Source organism: Xyrauchen texanus, chromosome 48, assembly GCF_025860055.1.
Source record: "Xyrauchen texanus isolate HMW12.3.18 chromosome 48, RBS_HiC_50CHRs, whole genome shotgun sequence".
In the NCBI taxonomy this organism is placed as follows: domain Eukaryota; kingdom Metazoa; phylum Chordata; class Actinopteri; order Cypriniformes; family Catostomidae; genus Xyrauchen; species Xyrauchen texanus.
Window position 1 is genome coordinate 25,561,308 of NC_068323.1, and position 21,006 is coordinate 25,582,313.

At 40.6% G+C, this 21,006-nt stretch overlaps 1 protein-coding gene across 1 annotated transcript in view; it reads left to right on the forward strand.

The window, feature by feature from the left end:
• LOC127639314 (microtubule-associated protein 1B-like) overlaps positions 1 to 21,006 on the forward strand; it is a 73,926-nt gene that overhangs the window by 42,732 nt on the left and 10,188 nt on the right. Inside the window, exon 3 of the mRNA XM_052121242.1 lies at positions 1,209 to 1,291. Within this exon, the coding sequence (XP_051977202.1) occupies positions 1,209 to 1,291 (83 nt within the window). The remainder of the gene's footprint in view (positions 1 to 1,208; positions 1,292 to 21,006) is intronic.

Consider the following 21,006-nt stretch of genomic DNA (forward strand, 5'->3'; position numbering starts at 1 on the left):
CCAATCTTTGGCATATGAGCTGTTTTTATGGGTGTCTCTTTAAATGCAAATGAGCTAGTGCTCCTCGCCCCATATCCAGAATAGGGCAGAGTTTAGTCGGATAACTAGACATCATAAGCAATATGACTGAGAGTGAAAATAGTTCAGCCCTATATGTTTGAATGAGGGAGACTCCGGCAGAAGTAACAACTTTGAATGAACCAGGAAGTCTCTGAATGGTTATTCGATAAATGTATTTATTTGTTGTAGAGTTTTTTTCAGCAATTTTGCAAAGATGGATGAGCAACACACACACTCAAATACTGTTACAACGTTCGCTATGTGCTATAACGAAACAATACACACAAACAAACATGTCCGCCGGCAGTCGTGAGCAGGGCCTGTATGAAGTGATGTCACTTTATACAGAAACTGCAAACGGCTTGTTCTAAAAAAAAAAAAGGACTGGGTGGATTTTTATCGTTGTAGGGTGGTTGTGTACACACTGCAAACACACATTTATGTTCAAACACCATATAAAAGTGAATTTTGCATAATAGGTCCCCTTTAAAAATGTGTGAATATGTTTGCATTGTAAAAAAGCAAGCCGTTTGGCATTTATTTTATGGAAATATAGTACAAACACAATTTTCAAGCAAAACACAAAAATAAGTTTTTATTGTAAAACAGTTGAAATGCAAAATGTATTGGATGTTGTGTGTTTTGCCACCTAAGCAAATCTGTGTGAAAGAGAACAAGATTTGAAAATGGGGCACTTTGAGAACAACTGGCTTAATACAATGACATTTAGACATTAAGTGTCCAAACACCTTTTGGAGATGAGTCCTGATTGTTTCACTAGATACAATCAGAACAATATTGTCACGTGGCATATTTAACTCCATGTACCACTCTATGCTGTGTGCTGAAATCCAATAAATGGATCAGAGTTCCCAGCCAGCATCAATGAGGCCACATTCTGTCCTTCCTGCTCAACCCATCTGCAGCACATAGTATGTGCTAATTCTATGTTCTCATCTAAAAATGTTATCTGTACTTTTTTGGGGGGGGGGGGCATTATTATTGGGAGCGATAGGAACGGTAGCCAGAAATGTTGCAATACAGACTCCAACTCCTGTCGCCTGCACATGTCCAGGGGCCTTTTTAGATTTGACCCCTTTTTTGGTTTATTAATTTTCTGAATGTCCACTTATCTTCCCTATCCACAGATCAGAAGACACTGCAGCACAATGGAGATTTACTCAAGACGCAGGTGATAGTTAACCCATCTTGTGCTTTAGTCTGTTCAGAGGTGAGTCTCCAAGCTTGCTCTTTTATTTGCAGTACACTAAAGAATAAGATCAAGATATATGCTTAAGTACTATTTTTTTTATATATATATATATATATATATATATATATATATATATATATATATATATATATATATATATATATATATATATATATCTATCTGTCATATATTTAGACTTGATATATTGATATAATTATAACATTGTATATAATTGAGGGAAGGAAATACGGTGAGGATCATATCTGTTGTTGCTACTACTTACAGTGGCTCTGTCTTTTTTATTTCGAATGGGATATCAGGAGTACTTGAACTACCAACTGTTATTTTACCCAGAAAGTTAAAACTTGAGATTATAAAAACAATTATAATTAAAGCTGCGAGCAGCGATGACGGGCCCAAGCCGGTGGCACCGCCACCCCTGGGCCTTTAGGGTCGCCGCGCACGACGGGCAATAACGTAAGCTCGCTTCGACCGTCGAGAAGATGTGTGCAAATTCCAAGAAATCCACATTCAAACCAAAATATCTGACTTTCTGTTGGTCTGTTTGTTCACTTGAGACATAAGGGGTGATTTAAAATCATTTTGAAAGTGACACACTTCCTTCTGCCAGTTGGTGGCGCTATAACTGACTCACAATAGCAACATCCATGCGATCGGCCTCTTACAGCGAACACACTGCTGAAGTTTCGTCGAGATCAATTAATGTATGCAGAAGTTATAACAGACTTCCTGTTTCTCTTACTGCCTTCTGCCAGTTATTATAGGCTTTGTACTTTACTCACGCTCCAATACCGACGTAGAAAATCATCCTCTTTACATGCGTAAAAATATGCTTGGAAACATCACAGTGGGCGGTGCTTACTGTGAATGATACTGAATTGTACTACTGACTATTTAAACAGAGTAATTTTTATATGGTAGGTTTACTATTTTATTATTATATTTTATTGCGGCTATAATGAACAGGCTGCAATGTCAAGATTGCAATGATGGAGTGTGTGTGTGTGTGTGTATTTGTAACCTTAAAGGGGTCATATAATGCCATTTTTGTACAAGTTAATATGAATCTTTAGGGTCTAAATGAAAACTTTGTAATATACTTTTATTAAAAATTCTCATTAGTATTTTAAGAAAACACTAATTTTAACTGCTCAAAAACAGCTCCGTTTTCAGCACGCCGTTTCAGTGCATATGACTTTAAATGATAATGAGGTTTGGTCACCCGCCCCTCCCTCCGTTCTGGGGGAATTCTAGTCTTGAATCATATGCATTTGCAAGATGTAAACAGTATTTTGCCAGTATTGTGTTACCATTCATCTTCATGCAGTTATAACTGTTTTTTGACATTACTTCTTAATCAGTAACATACAAGTAAACCAGGTGTAACTTAGTGTTACCATGTTAACTGTAACACCTGCGTACACAGTTTTTAATAACACAATAACCATAACGCGTTGTTCATTATAAACGTGGGATTATGAATTATATTGAGAACGTCGTAACGTTATGGAAAACATGCCGTAATGTACCCTGAGTGTAAACATTAGCCACATGCAGTTTAGCGTTGTTTTGGTTAAACTCACCTCTGAATGCCGCTTTACCTGCAGTTGAGCGTTGTTAAACTCACCGATGAATGGGGTTGTACACCACAATGAGCGTTGTTAAACTCACCGATGAATGCGGTTGCCTATGAACGCGCTAAACCTTTGCTGAGAGGGCACTTTTATATCAGATTGTGAGGGTTTTTAAACATAAAAAAACTGTTGGAGGGCCAGATAAAGATGATCTGGGGGCCACCATTATACTAGCCCTGCCATAGATCATTTATTGTAGCCTATTCCTTTTTATTTTTATTTATTGCAGTCTCGACCCATTCGCAGCAGACCATTGCGGTGAGCTTACCCAAGACGTCAAATTTCAACGCTACAGGCTCCGGTTCAGAGATATATAGAAGTCTATCGGACTACCCTGCACGTTATGTTTGCTCTCCTGATCACAACAGAAGTGACGTAGATAGTGACGTGTGCAAAACTGTCCCAATTCTGCTTTTCACAGCTGGGCCCTTAGCGACTTACTCCGCTAAGTGCACTTTCAACAAGTGTCCACTTCGAGGAAGGCCTTAGGGCATAGTGTGCATATTGGGACAGGGCCTTCCTGTTTTCGGTCGAAGTCCACAGTAGTCGATTGTCGAGTTAACGCCGCGATCATTGGTAACTAAGCAATTCAAGAGAACGCGCCCCATTTAAGTCAACAGGGTGCAACAGAGTTCTCAACAGAAAATACCACTCTAATCACCCTTTTGCTAATGAAAAAATAATAATCTATAAACAAAGTCGTAACAGCTAAAATAATTTTAGCTCAAATTTATTTATTTGCTAAAATAAAACATTTACTTACTTTTACATGTTTCATTAAGTCCTCGGCAGTTGCATGACCCATGAACTGGGATCCCAGGTATCTTGACTGCACCTGCCCGCCCTCCCAAAAACGTACGTGCAGGTCCAGCTGTTTCATTTTGGTGGTGCGATTAAGACTTTCGTCGAACATCAGCACGAACGGTCCCGTGATTTTGGAAATTAGTCATCATCCGCTATTCCAAAGCGCGTAATGGCTGATGGCTGTCGTTTGCTGGAGACCCTTCACAGCAGTTAGATGTTTTTCACTTTTTGAATGAGACTCCAGCGCCTGTACACCCAACATTCCCAATTTAATAGCTTTCTTGCATAAGCAGTAGGCTTCAAATGCGTTATTTGCAACTGGCTTTAACCAAGCACGAAATTCAGATTTTTCAAGCCAAGTATCGCTAAACTTGCACTTCCTCATAGCTGAATAAAATCCGTTTAACGTCTTTCTGTGGTATCCGAGAGACTCGCGCCAATAACACGAAAGCTCAAAGCTGATTGGCTGTTGCATGTTGGTCTATTTTGTAGTCATAATACAGCTAATTATATTTGGACTAGCTGAAATAAGAAACTACAACACCACGGAATTAAAAAAAAAACATTCCAAAGCTGCGGGAGCATTTAAATGAGTTTTACATGGACGTAGGAAAATTAAGACCTGTTAAAAATTATTTAAGACTTAGAACACAATACTTCAGCAAATTTAAGACTTTTAAGGCCTTAAATTGTGATTTTGAAATTTTTGAATTTTTAAGACTTTTTAAGACCCGCGGAAACCCTGTTCTGAGTAAAATCACCAAAGCAATGACGCTCACGACTCCCGTTGAAGTATCCAGCATCTCTAAGGTCTGCAAATAACTCCATCCAGAACTGAGACGTATATACATTTTTAAGAGTCCTTAAGCTGATGTTTACACCGTGTACAGCGTCACGAGTGGCCCTCGTTAAAATATTGAACGCAATGATGCAGTATGTCTTGTTTTTCCGTCTGGTCCGCGTCTTTTAAAAACTCCAAACACCGTTCTCAACAGTCAACACGTACAAGTCTTCTTCTTACGTTAAAACAACGAGAATACAGAAAATATGCTTAGACCTCCACCTAGTGGTTATATTATAGAATTAAAGGAGAAATTACATATGAGACAGCTTTATAACTGAAATGGCTTTAACTGAAATAGACAAGTTTAATATAACTATTCTGATAAGTGTATATTTCCAACATCATGTTTGTGTTATCCGTTTCTGTAAGTTTTTGTGACGTGTTTCAGAAAGATAATCGCTTAGACAGAGCGATAGTTTATTTTCATCTTAACCGGACATCACAGTTGATCACTGCAATAATTCATAATTCAATATATTGATACCCGATTTCTTTATCAACTGTTTGTTCAATTGAGACATAAGGGGGTGATTTCAAAGCATTTTGAAAGTGACACACTTCGTTCTGCCAGTTGGTGGCGCTATAACTTTGACTCACAGTAGTCACATCCATGCGACCGGCCTCTTCCCGCAAAACACACTGCTGAAGTTTCATCGAGATCAGTTAATGTATGCAAAAGTTATAACACACTTCCTTGCTTTTATGCTTCCTTTGTGTGCTTTTTGGAGCTTCAAAGTTCATTTGCAATGTGTTCCACATTCAAACCAAAATATCTGACTTTCTGTTGGTCTGTTTGTTCACTTGAGACATAAGAGGATGATTTCAAAGCATTTTGAAAGTGACACTTCCTTCTGCCAGTTGGTGGCGCTATAACTTTGACTCACAGTAGTCACATCCATGCGACCGGCCTCTTCCCGCGAACACACTGCTGAAGTTTCATCGAGATCAGTTAATGTATGCAGAAGTTATAACACACTCCCTTCTTTTATGTTACTTTTGATGTGCTTTTTGGAGCTTCAAAGTTAATTTGAAATGTGTTCCACATTCAAACCAAAATATCTGACTTTCTGTTGGTCTGAGCTAATGACTGTAAATTAGAAAGTTGTTCGGCCCGACGAGATCTAGAAGTGTTCGAGTTTCATATTATTACATGCAAGCATGTTTGATATATGGACAAGTGTTTGAATCCCATTCCAGGTGTCGCTGTCGAGCCCCCTGCCACGCCCGGTACCAGCTTCAGCCCGGCCCTGATGGCCGCGGGTTCTGACCTGTGTGCAAAGCTTCAAAGAGTTTTCGAGCACGTTAAGGGCCCCAAAAGTCCCAGAAACCTTGAAAAACAATCAAACAATCAAAAAGCAAATCTCACCCAACAGAGAACCCCCCTCCCTTCCCCACACACACACAAAAAAAAAATTTTGGCAGGCCCATTCTGTCTGTCAGAGAGAGAGACACAGAGAGAAAAAACACAGAAAGGGAGGGGTCACTCAGAGAGAGAAAAATTTTAAGAAATCCACATTCAAACCACAATATCTGACTTTCTGTTGGTCGGAGCTAATGACTATAAATTAGAAAGTTGTTCGGCTCGACGAGAACAATATACACGCTGAGTTTTGTAACTGTAGATAGAACTAACTAAGTTATAACACACTTCATGTGTCCTTTTTAGTCATAAATCAATTTCCTCGCCACGGCCAAACCGTTCGAGATATCAAAAATCCGTCCGAATGTAGCATCCTCAATGTCTTGACTTCATACCGACCGAGTTTGGTGGCGATTGGATTCATTCTCTAGGCGGAATATATATAATTCCAGAGCATGTGTTTCCAAACAACCCATAATAGCCGACTTCCTGTTGGGCTGGCGTAAAACTTAGAGCACGAAAGTTGTTCGGCCCGACGAGATCTACAAGTGTACCGAAGTTTCATATCATTACATGCAAGCATGTTTGATATATGGACAAGTGTTCGAATCCCATTCCAGGGGCGCTGTCGAGCCCCCTGCCACGCCCGGTACCATCTTCGGTCCGACCCTGATGGCCGCGGGTTCCGACCGTGTGCAAAGTTTCAAGAGTTTTCGAGCACGTTAAGGGCCCCAAAACCTTGAAAAACAAAAATAAAAGCATTTTCACTCCTCAGCAAAATCAGCACCCTCCCCACAGACACAGAGAGACGTAGGGTCAGTGAGAGAGGAGAGAAAATTCTCCAAAACATCCACATTCAAACCAAAATATCTGACTTTCTGTTGGTCTGAGCTAATGACTGTAAATTAGAAAGTTGTCCGGCTCGATGAGAACAATATAATTACTGAGTTTTGTGACTGTGGGTCAAAGTGTAAAGCAACCCCCACTTTTGTCAAAAGGTGGCGCTACTGAGCCCCTGCACCACGCCCGTTTCTGAAACTTTGCACATGTGTACTGGCTAATAAATTTGATGTGTCTGTCGAGTTTCATGCAATTTCAAGTATGCTAAGAGTCTCAAAAGCATCAAAAAGAATATTCGAGTTTGAAGCGTTGGCGGCGACAGTATCGAAGATATCAATAATCCTTTCACATGTCTACATCTGCCGTGTGTTTACATTATACACCTAAAGTTTTAAGTAAATCGGGTAAAAATAAGTGGGTGATTTCAAAGCATTTTGAAAGTGACACACTTCCTTCTGCCAGTTGGTGGCGCTATAACTTTGACTGACAATAGTCACATCCATGCGATCGGCTTCTTCCAGCGATCACGCTGCTGCGGTTTCATGGAGATCAATTAATATATGCAGAAGTTATAACACACTTCCTGTTTCTCTTTTCGCGCCATCATTTCGTTTCCTCGCCACGGCCAAACCGTTCAATATATCAAAAATCCGCTGTCAATATTTCATCCTCAATGTCTTGACTTCATGCTGACCGAAGTTTCAGTGGCGATTGGTGGAATTCTCTAGGAGGAGTATTTCACATTCCATTGCATGTGTTTTCCAAAGAACCCTAAATAGACGATTTCCAGTTGGCCTGAGGTAAAAAGTAAAAGTATGAAGGATATATGAAACGATGAGATCTATATGTGTACCAAGTTTCATATTATTACATGCAAGCGTGTTTGATTTATGGACCAAGTTTTCAGACCCCGTTCCAGGGGGCGCCGTCGAGCCCCCGTGCCACGCCCCGGTACCAGCTTCAGCCCGGCCCTAATGGCCGCGGGTTCTGACCAGTGTGCAAAGTTTCAAGAGTTTTTGAGCATGTTAAGAGCCCCAAAAGTGCCCCAATAGTTGTAAAAAAAATAATAATAATAATAATAATAAATATAGCTGCGAGCAGCGATGGCGGGCCCAAGCCGGTGGCACCGCCACCCCCGTGCCTTTAGGGTCGCTGTGCACGATGGGCAATAACGTAACCTCGCTTTGACCGTCGAGAAGACGTGTGCTGTAGAGCTCGCATCAGCGTGGGCTCTGCAAAGTTCGCATGGAGGGCACATATCAACCACAAAGTATGTGTGAGCACCCTTCCGATACCTAAAATGAAAAATGAGACACCCTACGGTCTCATGGAGTTAATGGACACACGAAATAAGTACACAAGACTGAAAATTCATATGAAGTGTGCCATTTGAGACAGGGACAGTGCCTAGGACCGTGAACCACAATAGTCACATCTATGAGGTAATTCAAATGTAGAATAATTTTTGATGTCATAGGTCAATATCTTTTGCAGCACTTAAACGTGTTAATCCAGAAGGCCAGTATTTATCCGGAGGTGTCTGTTCAGGTTTATTAATGTAATTATAATTTACGCACTGCTGAAGTTTCATCGAGATCAGTTAATGTATGCAGAAGTTATAACACACTTCCTTGCTTTTATGCTGCCTTTATGTGCTTTTTGGAGTTTCAAAGTTCATTTGCAATGTGTTCCACATTCAAACCAAAATATCTGACTTTCTGTTGGTCTGTTTGTTCACTTGAGACATAAGTGGGTGATTTCAAAGCATTTTGAAAGTGACACACTCCCTTCTGCCAGTTGGTGGCGCTATAACTTTGTCTCACAATAGTCACATCCATGTGACACTGCTGAAGTTTCATCGAGATCAGTTAATGTATGCAGAAGTTATAACACACTTCCTTGCTTTTATGCTGCCTTTATGTGCTTTTTGGAGCTTCAAAGTTCATTTGCAATGTGTTCCACATTCAAACCAAAATATCTGACTTTCTGTTGGTCTGTTTGTTCACTTGAGACATAAGAGGGTGATTTAAAAGCATTTTGAAAGTGACACACTCCCTTCTGCCAGTTGGTGGCGCTATAACTTTGACTCACAGTAGTCACATCCATGCGACCGGCCTCTTCCCGCAAACACACTGCTGAAGTTTCATCGAGATCAGTTAATGTATGCAGAAGTTATAACACACTCCCTTCTTTTATGTTACTTTTGATGTGCTTTTTGGAGCTTCAAAGTTAATTTGAAATGTGTTCCACATTCAAACCAAAATATCTGATTTTCTGTTGGTCTGTTTGTTCACTTGAGACATAAGAGGGTGATTTCAAAGCATTTTGAAAGTGACACACTTCCTTCTGCCAGTTGGTGGCGCTATAACTTTGACTCACAGTAGTCACATCCATGCGACCGGCCTCTTCCCGCAAACACACTGCTGAAGTTTCATCGAGATCAGTTAATGTATGCAGAAGTTATAACACACTCTCTTCTTTTATGTTACTTTTGATGTGCTTTTTGGAGCTTCAAAGTTAATTTGAAATGTGTTCCACATTCAAACCAAAATATCTGACTTTCTGTTGGTCTGAGCTAATGACTGTAAATTAGAAAGTTGTTCGGCCCGACGAGATCTAGAAGTGTTCCGAGTTTCATATTATTACATGCAAGCATGTTTGATATATGGACAAGTGTTTGAATCCCATTCCAGGTGTCGCTGTCGAGCCCCCTGCCACGCCCGGGTACCAGATTCAGCCCGGCCCTGAAGGCCGCGGGTTCTGACCTGTGTGCAAAGTTTCAAGAGTTTTCGAGCACGTTAAGGGCCCCAAAAGTCCCAGAATTTAAAATCTAAACCCAACAGAGAACCCCCCCCCTCCCCTCCTCACACACACACACACACAAAAAAATTTGGCAGGCCCATTCTGTCTGTCAGACAGAGAGACACTGAGAGAAAAAACACAGAAAGGGAGGAGGAGGGGTCACTCAGAAAGAGAAAAATTTTAAGAAATCCACATTCAAACCACAATATCTGACTTTCTGTTGGTCGGAGCTAATGACTGTAAATTAGAAAGTTGTTCGGCTCGACGAGAACAATATACACGCCGAGTTTTGTAACTGTAGATAGAACTAACTAAGTTATAACACACTTCATGTGTCCATTTTTAGTCATAAATCAATTTCCTCGCCACGGCCAAACCGTTCGAGATATCAAAAATCCGTCCGAATGTAGCATCCTCAATGTCTTGACTTCATGCCGACCGAGTTTGGTGGCGATTGGATTCATTCTCTAGGAGGAATATATATAATTCCAGAGCACGTGTTTCCAAACAACCCATAATAGCCGACTTCCTGTTGGGCTGGCGTAAAACTTAGAGCACGAAAGTTGTTCGGCCCGACGAGACCTACAAGTGTACCGAGTTTCATATCATTACATGCAAGCATGTTTGATATATGGACAAGTGTTCGAATCCCATTCCAGGGGCGCTGTCGAGCCCCCTGCCACGCTCGGGTACCATCTTCGGTCCGACCCTGATGGCCGCGGGTTCCGACCCGTGTGCAAAGTTTCAAGAGTTTTCGAGCACGTTAAGGGCCCCAAAACCTTGAAAAACAAAAATAAAAGCATTTTCACTCCTCAGCAAAATCAGCACCCTCCCCCCAGACACAGAGAGACGTAGGGTCAGTGAGAGAGGGAGAGAAAATTCTCCAAAACATCCACATTCAAACCATGATATCTGACTTTCTGTTGGTCTGAGCTAATGACTGTAAATTAGAAAGTTGTCCGGCTCGATGAGAACAATATAATTCCTGAGTTTTGTGACTGTGGGTCAAAGTGTAAAGCAACCCCCCCACTTTTGTCAAAAGGTGGCGCTACTGAGCCCCTGCACCACGCCCGTTTCTGAAACTTTGCACATGTGTACTGGCTAATAAATGTGATGAGTCTGTCGAGTTTCATGCAATTTCAAGTATGCTAAGAGTCTCAAAAGCATCAAAAAAGAATATTCGAGTTTGAAGCGTTGCCGCGGCGACAGTATCGAAGATATCAATAATCCTTTCACATGTCTACATCTGCCGTGTGTTTACATTATACACCTAAAGTTTTAAGTAAATCGGGTAAAAATAAGTGGGTGATTTCAAAGCATTTTAAAAGTGACACACTTCCTTCTGCCAGTTGGTGGCGCTATAACTTTGACTGACAATAGTCACATCCATGCGATCGGCTTCTTCCAGCGATCACGCTGCTGCGGTTTCATGGAGATCAATTAATGTATGCAGAAGTTATAACACACTTCCTGTTTCTCTTTTCGCGCCATCATTTCGTTTCCTCGCCACGGCCAAACCGTTAGAGATATCAAAAATCTGCCGGCAATTTTTCATGCTCAATGTCTTGACATCATGCTGACCGAGTTTGGTGGCGATTGGTGGAATTCTCTGGGAGGAGTATTCCAAATTCCATTGCGTGCGTTTTCAAACAACCCTAAATAGACGGTTTCCTGTTGGTCTGGGGTAAAAAGTAAAAGTATGAAGGATATATGAAACGATGAGATCTATACGTGCATCGAGTTTCATATTATTACATGCAAGCGTGTTTGAGTTATAGACCAAGTTTTCGGACCCTGTTCCAGGGGCGCTGTCGAGCCCCCTGCCACGCCCGGTACCAGCTTCAGCCCGGCCCTGACAGCCGCGGGTTCTGACCCGTGTGCAGAGTTTCAAGAGTTTTTGAGCACGTTAAGAGCCCCAAAAGTGCCCCAATAGTCGTAAAAAAATAATAATAATAATAATAATAATAATCCTAACGAAAACAGTAGGGTCCTACGCACTTTGTGCTTGGGCCCTAATAATCCTAACGAAAACAATAGGGTCCTACGCACTTTGTGCTTGGGCCCTAATAATCCTAACGAAAACAATAGGGTCCTACGCACTTTGTGCTTGGGCCCTAATAATAATAATCCTAACGAAAACAATAGGGTCCTACGCACTTTGTGCTTGGGCCCTAAATATAGCTGCGAGCAGCGATGGCGGGCCCAAGCCGGTGGCACCGCCACCCCCGTGCCTTTAGGGTTGCTGTGCACGATGGGCAATAACGTAACCTCGCTTTGACCGTCGAGAAGATGTGTGCTGTAGAGCTCGCATAAGTGTGTGCTCTGCAAAAGTGCGCATCAAGGGCACATATCGACCACAAAGTATGCGTGAGCACCCTTCCGATACCTAAAATGAAAAATGAGACACCCTACGGTCTCATGGAGTTAATGGACACATGGAATAAGTACACAAGACTGAGAATTCATATGAAGTGTGCCATTTAGGACAGGGCCTATGACCGTGAACCACAATAGTCACATCTATGAGATAATTCAAATGTAGAATAATTTTTGATGTCATAGGATGTCATAGGTCAATATCTTTTGCAGCACTTAAATGTGTTAATCCAGAAGGCCAGTATTTATCTGGAGGTCTTTGTACAGGTTTATCAATGTAATTATAATTTACGCTTATGTGTTCCTATGATATGCAATGGAAGTACATTTTTATGTTTAACATGGGTGTATTCACAATACATAGCATACGATATAATATCTTAAGATTATTTATCATTATGTTAAGTACATCACACAAATGTGACTGTATTCACCTGTAATGTCTCCAATAAGTACAGTATATTGGCCTGTATGGCCATGATATATTGCCTTAGCTAGACTTTAGCTAACCTATTACATTAGCTAGTAGCTCATGAGTCATGAATGTTAGCAAGACACAAGTTAACTATATTTGCTTTTGGCTAATTAGCTGTATAGTCGAGGCACTGTACACGAAGCAGAGGGAGGGAGGGAGGGCGGTCATCGACAAAATCTCATCTACCGACCTGATGTTTTGATTTTTTATTTAGTAAATATATTTGTTTGACAGGGAAGCTGTGCGCAAACAGGAATATATATATTAATTTATTTATTAAAAAAAAAACACCCCAGAAAAAAGGGCACTTTCTCTCGAGGAAGAAAAAGGGCAGGTGCTCAAGCCCCCTTTGATGTCTATGTGTGCACGTGCCTGAGGGTGAGTAAATGATGAGAGAAATATCTTTTTGGGGTAAACTCATTTTATTTGAAAGACTATCTAGGTACATAATAACACTGCATTGCTGTGACTGTTTATAAATTTCAAAATGTACAAGCTCACACTTTAAATGGTCAGTGCTTTGATTTTTAAATCATTAAAATAGCAACAGATCAGAGAAGAAAAATGGAGATTGAGTGATTATTTTTACATTTTACATGCCATTCAAAAACGTGGCATTTTACAGCGTAAGAGAGAAATTAAAAAACTTAAAATAATACCATTTGTACTTTCCAATGACTTGGGATGTCTATGTTCAGGGCGAAGGCTAAATTGTTACTGTCTCTTTAAGAGGGTTTTATCGCATGTTACGATATTCAAGGCACAGTTCAGCTTAATCTTTTGAGAACTGAGAAGTATCATTATTTTCGTTTTGTGCCTTGCTTGTTGCATCTGTATTCATTGTGAGATGATAAAATACAGACTGCGTGAATGGCTGATTTTGTTCACTTGAATTTTGTGACGTGTTTCAGAAAGATTATCGCGAAGACGGAGACAGCGCAGCCGGTTTATTTTCTTTATTTTACAAAAGCACAAGGTTTTGTTGTTATTTTAAGTGTACACAAAAAAAAAGTACGACTTTCATAGTTTGTGATGATGTATTAAATCAGTATGGGCACAAATAACGCAGTATTTTGTTTAAGTTGTTTCCGCTGTTTCCAGAGAAAAATATAGCAGGACGTCATCTGGAATAATGCCAGAATTTAATATAATTATACCAGATTTCTTTCTCAACTGTTTGTTCACTTGAGACATAACAGACTCCTCAATATATCATGTATTTTTACACTTTGTTGTATGAAATTGTCCGTTCAGACGCAAGCAGCAGCACTGACGTGCGGTCTGGGTAGGCAAACTAGGCACTGCCTACCCTGCCAAAATTCAAAAATAAAATGTTTATTAAATAATAAACTTGTATTTATATTTTTACTTTTTATTCTTGTGATTTATATATGCAATATGTGTGTTATTCCAATTGTTTAGACGTTATGATGACAAATGTAGCAGTTACGCATAATCAACTAAAAACATATGGTAGAATAAGCAGTGCTTTTACGGTCCATTCATTGCAGACGACAAGCGGAAAACCCATGTTGCGCATGCGCACTTCGATCCTGTATTCTTTAACATGTACGGCAAAAAGCACAAATCTGCTGTGCCTTTTGACGTAAATATGTTATGCCCGTAATCATCTCCGTTACGTGTCAGACATGGACCAATTAAAATCGAGATATTCCTGGACATTTGCGTAGCTAACGTCATTACACCACAGCTAGCCAAATTCAAAATCAAAATGACAGCACCGGCCGTAATCACGGAATTAAGAAATTTTTCCAAGCTCGATTTTAATTCCAAATATGAGTTAATTGCAAGAGGGAGGTCTTCGCCAGCCTTAGATGGACTAGTACAGCAAAAGGGCCCAAAACTTATCCGATCATTTCAAACTGATTGGTATGTAAGAAAAGATTGGCTATGTGGCTGTGCGCTTGTGTGTGTGTGTGCGTGAGAGAGAGAGAATACACGATATACAATCTGATTTGTACATTTCTTGATATGCCGCGCTTGTGCGTAACGTTCACCGTTTACGTGTGTGTGTGTGTGTGTGTGTGTGTGTGTGTGAGAGAGAGAGAGTACACTGTATATATACATCCTGATTTGTACATTTCTTGATATGCCGCGCTTGTGTGTAACGTTCACTGTTATTACGTATTATTAGCTTAAACAATAAATCAGGTAATCTGGCTTTCATAACTCAGTGCCTAGCCTCTTTAAGACATCACCGCACGTCACTGAGAAGCAGGCGTTCGAGCGAGCGTTAGACACGACGCGGCTCGATCGCTGTGTCACTCAATCTGCTCGCAAACATGTACTTGAGTTGTTTTCACATTTGTTGAGTTGAATAGTGTAAAATCGCTTGAATGTTCAAACAGGCAAACGTATACAACCGACAAACCTTCATGAAGATGCGAGCAAAGTTGAAAAGGCAACTTTAAATCGCAACGTCAATTAGCTCTCCTCTCTCGTTCGGCTTAAAGCCAAAATGTTCCCACACCGGAGCTGAAGATTGCGGCTTTGAAATCAATTCCATGTTGGACTCGTTCTTCCTAACTGGCTCGCTGAAGATGTCACGAAACAGAACACTTTAAAATGCAGTTGGTTCACGCCTTCTCTTCACCTGACGGTGTCCGCTCTCTCTCTCTCTCTCTCTCTGTGTGTTTGTGTGTGTGTGTGTGTGTGTGTGTGTGTGTGGACACGCTGCCTGAGCCCCGCCTCCGACACAGAGTGCAGACAAGATGACAGAGGCAGCGCGATCAACTAAAATGTTGGTGACATTCATTTTAATGTAAAAATGAATCTGATTATTATTTTTAATAATAAAACAAATGATCAGTTGCAATATATCGCGGCACCAAAAATGATCGCGCTCATTTACATATATCGTGCGATAAGTCGATATATTGACTATCGCGACAGCTCTAGTCCGACAACCCTAAAACAACATCATACTCGGAAGTTTTGATACGTTCGCATCGATCAGCCCATCCCTACTTTCTTTAGACATATGTTTCATGTGTTGGTTTTAAGAAAGACTCGGAGTACTCATAAAACTCACAGAACGAAATATGCGTCACACTTTACTGCGTTCTCAACAACATGTAAGTCTTCTTCATACGTTGGAAGAGAATACAGAACAACGAGAATACAGAAAATAGGCTTAGAACTCCACCTAGTGGTTATATTATAGAATTAAAGAAGAAATTACATGAGACAGCTTTATAACTTAAATGGCTTTAACTGAAATAGACTAAAGTTTAATATAACTATTCTGATAAGTGTATATTTCCAACATCATGTTTGTGTTATCCGTTTCTGTAAGTTTTTGTGACGTGTTTCAGAAAGATAATCGCTTAGACAGAGCGATAGTTTATTTTCATCTTAACCGGACATCACAGTTGATCACTGAAATAATTCATAATTCAATATATTGATACCCGATTTCTTTATCAACTGTTTGTTCAATTGAGACATAAGGGGGTGATTTCAAAGCATTTTGAAAGTGACACACTTCCTTCTGCCAGTTGGTGGCGCTATAACTTTGACTCACAGTAGTCACATCCATGTGACACACTGCTGAAGTTTCATCGAGATCAGTTAATGTATGCAGAAGTTATAACACACTTCCTTGCTATTTGCTCCCATTATATGCTACCTTTATGGGGTTTTTGGAGCTTCAAAGTTTCCTTTGCAATGTGTTCCACATACAAACAAAAATATCTGACTTTCTGTTGGTCTGAGCTAATGACTGTAAATTAGAAAGTTGTCCGGCTCGATGAGAACAATATAATTCCTGAGTTTTGTGACTCTAGGTCGAAGTATAAAACCAATACCCCACTTTTGTCAACAGGTGGCGCTACTGAGCCCCTGCACCACGCATCAAAAAAGAATATTCGAGTTTGAAGCTGCCACGCACCACAGTATTTAAGATATCAATAATCCTTCCACACGTCTACATCTGCCGTGTATTTACATTATACACATAAAGTTTTAAGTAAATCGGGTAAAAATAAGAGTGTGATTTCAAAGCATTTTGAAAGTGACACACTTCCTTCTGCCAGTTGGTGGCGCTATAACTTTGACTCACAATAGTCACATCCATGCGATCGGCCTCTTCCAGCGATCACACTGCTGCGGTTTCATCGAGATCAATTAATGTATGCAGAAGTTATAACACATTTCCTGTTTCACTTTTCGCGCCATAATTTCATTTCCTCGCCACGGCCAAACCGTTCGAGATATCAAAAATCCGCTGTCAATTTTTCATCCTCAATGTCTTGACTTCATGCTGACCGAAGTTTACGTGGCGATTGGTGGAATTCTCTAGGAGGAGTATTTCACATTCCATTGCATGTGTTTTCCAAAGAACCCTACATAGACGATTTCCTGTTGGGCTGAGGTAAAAAGTAAAAGTATGAAGGATATATGAAACGATGAGATCTATATGTGTACCGAAGTTTCATATTATTACATGCAAGCGTGTTTGATTTATGGACCAAGTTTTCGGACCCTGTTTCAGGGGCGCTGTCGAGCCCCCTGCCACGCCCGGTACCAGCTTCAGCCCGGCCCTAATGGCCGCGGGTTCTGACCAGTGTGCAAAGTTTCAAGAGTTTTTGAGCACGTTAAGAGCCCCAAAAGTGCCCAAATAGTCGTAAAAAAAATAATAATAAATATAGCTGCAAGCAGCGATGGCGGGCCCAAGCCGGTGGCACCGCCACCCCCGTGCCTTTAGAGTCGCTGTGCACGATGGGCAATAACGTAACCTCGCTTTGACCGTCGAGAAGAAGATGTGTGCTGTAGAGCTTGCATCAGTGTGGGCTCTGCAAAAGTGCGCATCGAGGGCACATATCAACCACAAAGTATGCAAGAATATGTAACGAGGCACACGTGCCAGGTCTTGTGTGTCACACTTGTATAAGGTTCAATATAATTCGATATGGGCCAACTGATCAGAAGATAAGGAGCGGCTACTGAGAGAGGGAAACAACACAGCAGGTAGGTGAAAACCAAGAGCTTTTTTTACTGGTTGGAATCTTGTATTCGTTGAAGAAATTCTTAATTGCAATTTGTCTGGAGCATGTAAATCTCAATACTGTAATTTGACAACATACAATGTATGATAATGCTTACAATCAAATCTCTTTTTTGAAATTCCAGGAAGTTGGACTCATCAACTCAAACAAATCAACTCAATTGACAACAGTTGTCATATACTTTGTATGAAAATGAAATAATAAAATTAAACTTGGAAAACTCAGACTCAGTTTGGTTATGACCCAATAAAATTTTTAGAAACAATAAACAATGTTCTCAAAACAACATATTGCAACTTAATAACTCAAATCACTCTTTCAATTTAAAATGTAACAGTCTTTTCAGCCAAATGAATCAAATGTTCAAAATCCACTGAATTGATTCAGTCAGTGTCAGTTCAGAGTCAAATGACTCGGATCAAAAGAGTTTTTGACTCTTTAGAATCGTTCAGTTCAGAATCGATGTCTCTCCGTTCAAAGCTCGAGGAAAAATATGCAAAAACAAAGTCTCTGTCCAATTTGTCCGAAAACGAAAAGGTTTCTCATACCAATTTCGATGAGTTCAAGATCAAAGTTCAAAAGGCAGAACAATAATTAATCTTCCATTCAAACACTTTCATCAACAAATATCATGTATACACTTCAAACAACGTATTAACTCAATATCTTGACACTTACACACAACATTGTCACTTTTCATCGACTCGTTTGCATCTTCACATGTGATTAGCTTTAGCCCAACGTGCAAATTAACACTAGCTCACACACTATGCACAAGCGGCCTATATGAACTCTAATGTCACACTACTGATTTGCCGCTGTGTCTGCAACAGTTTCTTGTAAAATGTCAAGTCAATAAACAAAAAAAAACAACTCACCAAGGCAAGAATTGCACATCTTATTTTGCAAGAAGATAATTTGCGGTGCTTTTTGGCTCCGTGTATCTACATCGGTTTTTATTCTCGACTTCAGGTCAGCTCTTCAAAGTTATCACTTTCACTCAAATGTAATCTTTTGATTGCATTCAAGTTTCTTTTCCTCAATATCTACTTTTTAATGAGGAGTATCTGCTTCGATCAGACTCGCTCGCTCTCTCCCAATGTTTTTTTGACAACATCAGTGTGGCCCGCGCAGTCTCAGTGCACTGCTACCATTGGCTCATTGGAGTGTCAGTCAATGCAGCACGATCCATAATTGGATGAAACACTTTCTCTTCTAAAGCACTCGTTGTTCTCTCTTATTCGCTTTTTCTTAATTTTCCCATCTTTTTACACATCTCTCAACTCTTCTACTGGTAGCCTGGATCATCTGGGTTACAAATATCTCAGCTCTGTTGGTCCTTTCAATGTAAGTAAATGAGAAGTGGTGTGAAACAGATCAATAATTAAGTCATTTTTTTACTATAAATCTCTACTTTCACTTTCGCAAGCGCTCTTCTCTCTTAAGAGTTCTGTTTCAGTTGTTTGTTTGTTTTTTGGGTGATTTACTTAAGCATATCACCCCTCCTGAGCAGGGTGGACAATTTATAGTAAAAAATATAAAAATACTATATATACTACATACAATATATACTATTTATCTTTTTCACACCCACACCTATAATATTTCTTCTGAAAGTATGGATTAAACCACTAGAGTGTTATGGGTTACTGTTATGTTGCATTTATGTGATTTTTGGAGCTTCAAAGTTCCAACAGAGAAATTCCCTCCCCCTCCCCTCCCCACACACACACACACACACACACACACACACACACACACACACACAAAAATGGCAGGCCATTCTGTCTATCAGAGAGAGAGACACAGAGAGAAAAAACACAGAATGGGAGGGGTCACTCTGTCAGGAATTCCAAGAAATCCACATTCAAACCACAATATCTGACTTTCTGTTGGTCGGAGCTAATGACTGTAAATTAGAAAGTTGTTCGTCTTGACGAGAACAATATACACGCCAAATTTTGTAACTGTAGATAGAACTAACTAAGTTATAACACACTTTGTGTCCTTTTTTAGTCATAAATTAATTTCCTCGCCACGGCCAAAACTTTAGAGATATCAAAAATCCGTCCGCAAGGTAGCATCCTCAATGTCTTGACTTCATGCTGACTGAGTTTGGTGGTGATTGGATTAATTCTCTAGGAGGAATATATATAATTCCAGAGCATGTGTTTCCAAACAACCCATAATAGCCGACTTCCTGTTGGGCTGGCGTAAAACTTAGAGCACGAAAGTTGTTCGGCCTGATGAGATCTATAAGTGTACCGAAGTTTCATATTATTACATGCAAGCATGTTTGATATATGGACAAGTGTTCGGACCTCGTTCAAGGGGCGCTGTCGAGCCCCCTGCCACGCCCGGGTACCAGATTCAGCCCGGCCCTGATGGCCGCGGGTTCTGACCTGTGTGCAAAGTTTCAAGAGTTTTTGAGTACGTTAAGGGCCCCAAAAGTCCCGGAAACCTTGAAAAACAATATCTTAATGCAAATCTCACCCAACAGAGAAATCCCTCTCCCTCCCCTCCCTCCACTCCCCAGACACACAGAATTGGCAGGGGGCAGGTTGTCAGAGAGAGACAGAGAGAGAGAAAAAACACAGAGCAGGAGGAGTCATCACTCTGTCTGTCAGAGAGAGAAAAATTCCAAGAAATCCACATTCAAACCACAATATCTGACTTTCTGTTGGTCGGAGCTAATGACTGTAAATTAGAAAGTTGTTCGGCTTGACGAGAACAATATACACGCCGAGTTTTGTAACTGTAGATAGAACTAACTAAGTTATAACACACTTCATGTGTCCTTTTTTAGTCATAAATCAATTTCCTCACCACGGCCAAACCGTTCGAGATATCAAAAATCTGTCCGGTATGTAGCATCCTCAATGTCTTGACTTCATGCCGACCGAGTTTGGTGGCGATTGGATTAATTCTCTAGGAGGAATATATATAATTCCAGAGCACGTGTTGCCAAACAACCCATAATAGCCGACTTCCTGTTGGGCTGGCGTAAAACTTAGAGCACGAAAGTTGTTCGGCCCAATGAGATCTACAAGTGTACCGAGTTTCATATTATTACATGCAAGCATGTTTGATATATGGACAAGTGTTCGAATCCCATTCCAGGGGGCGCTGTCGAGCCCCCCTGCCACACCCGGGTACCATCTTCGGCCCGGCCCTGATGGCCGTGGGTTCCGACCCGTGTGCAAAGTTTCAAGAGTTTTCGAGCACGTTAAGGGCCCCAAAACCTTGAAATCCAAAATAAAAGCATTCTCATTCAACAGCCAAATCACCCCCCTCCCCCCAGACACAGAGAGACGTAGGGTCAGTGAGAGAGGCAGAGAAAATTCTCCAAAACATCCACATTCAAACCAAAATATCTGACTTTCTGTTGGTCTGAGCTAATGACTGTAAATTAGAAAGTTGTCCGGCTCGATGAGAACAGTATAATTACTGAGTTTTGTGACTGTGGGTCAAAGTGTAAAGCAACCCCCCCCACTTTTGTCAAAAGGTGGCGCTACTGAGCCCCTGCACCACGCCCGTTTCTGAAACTTTG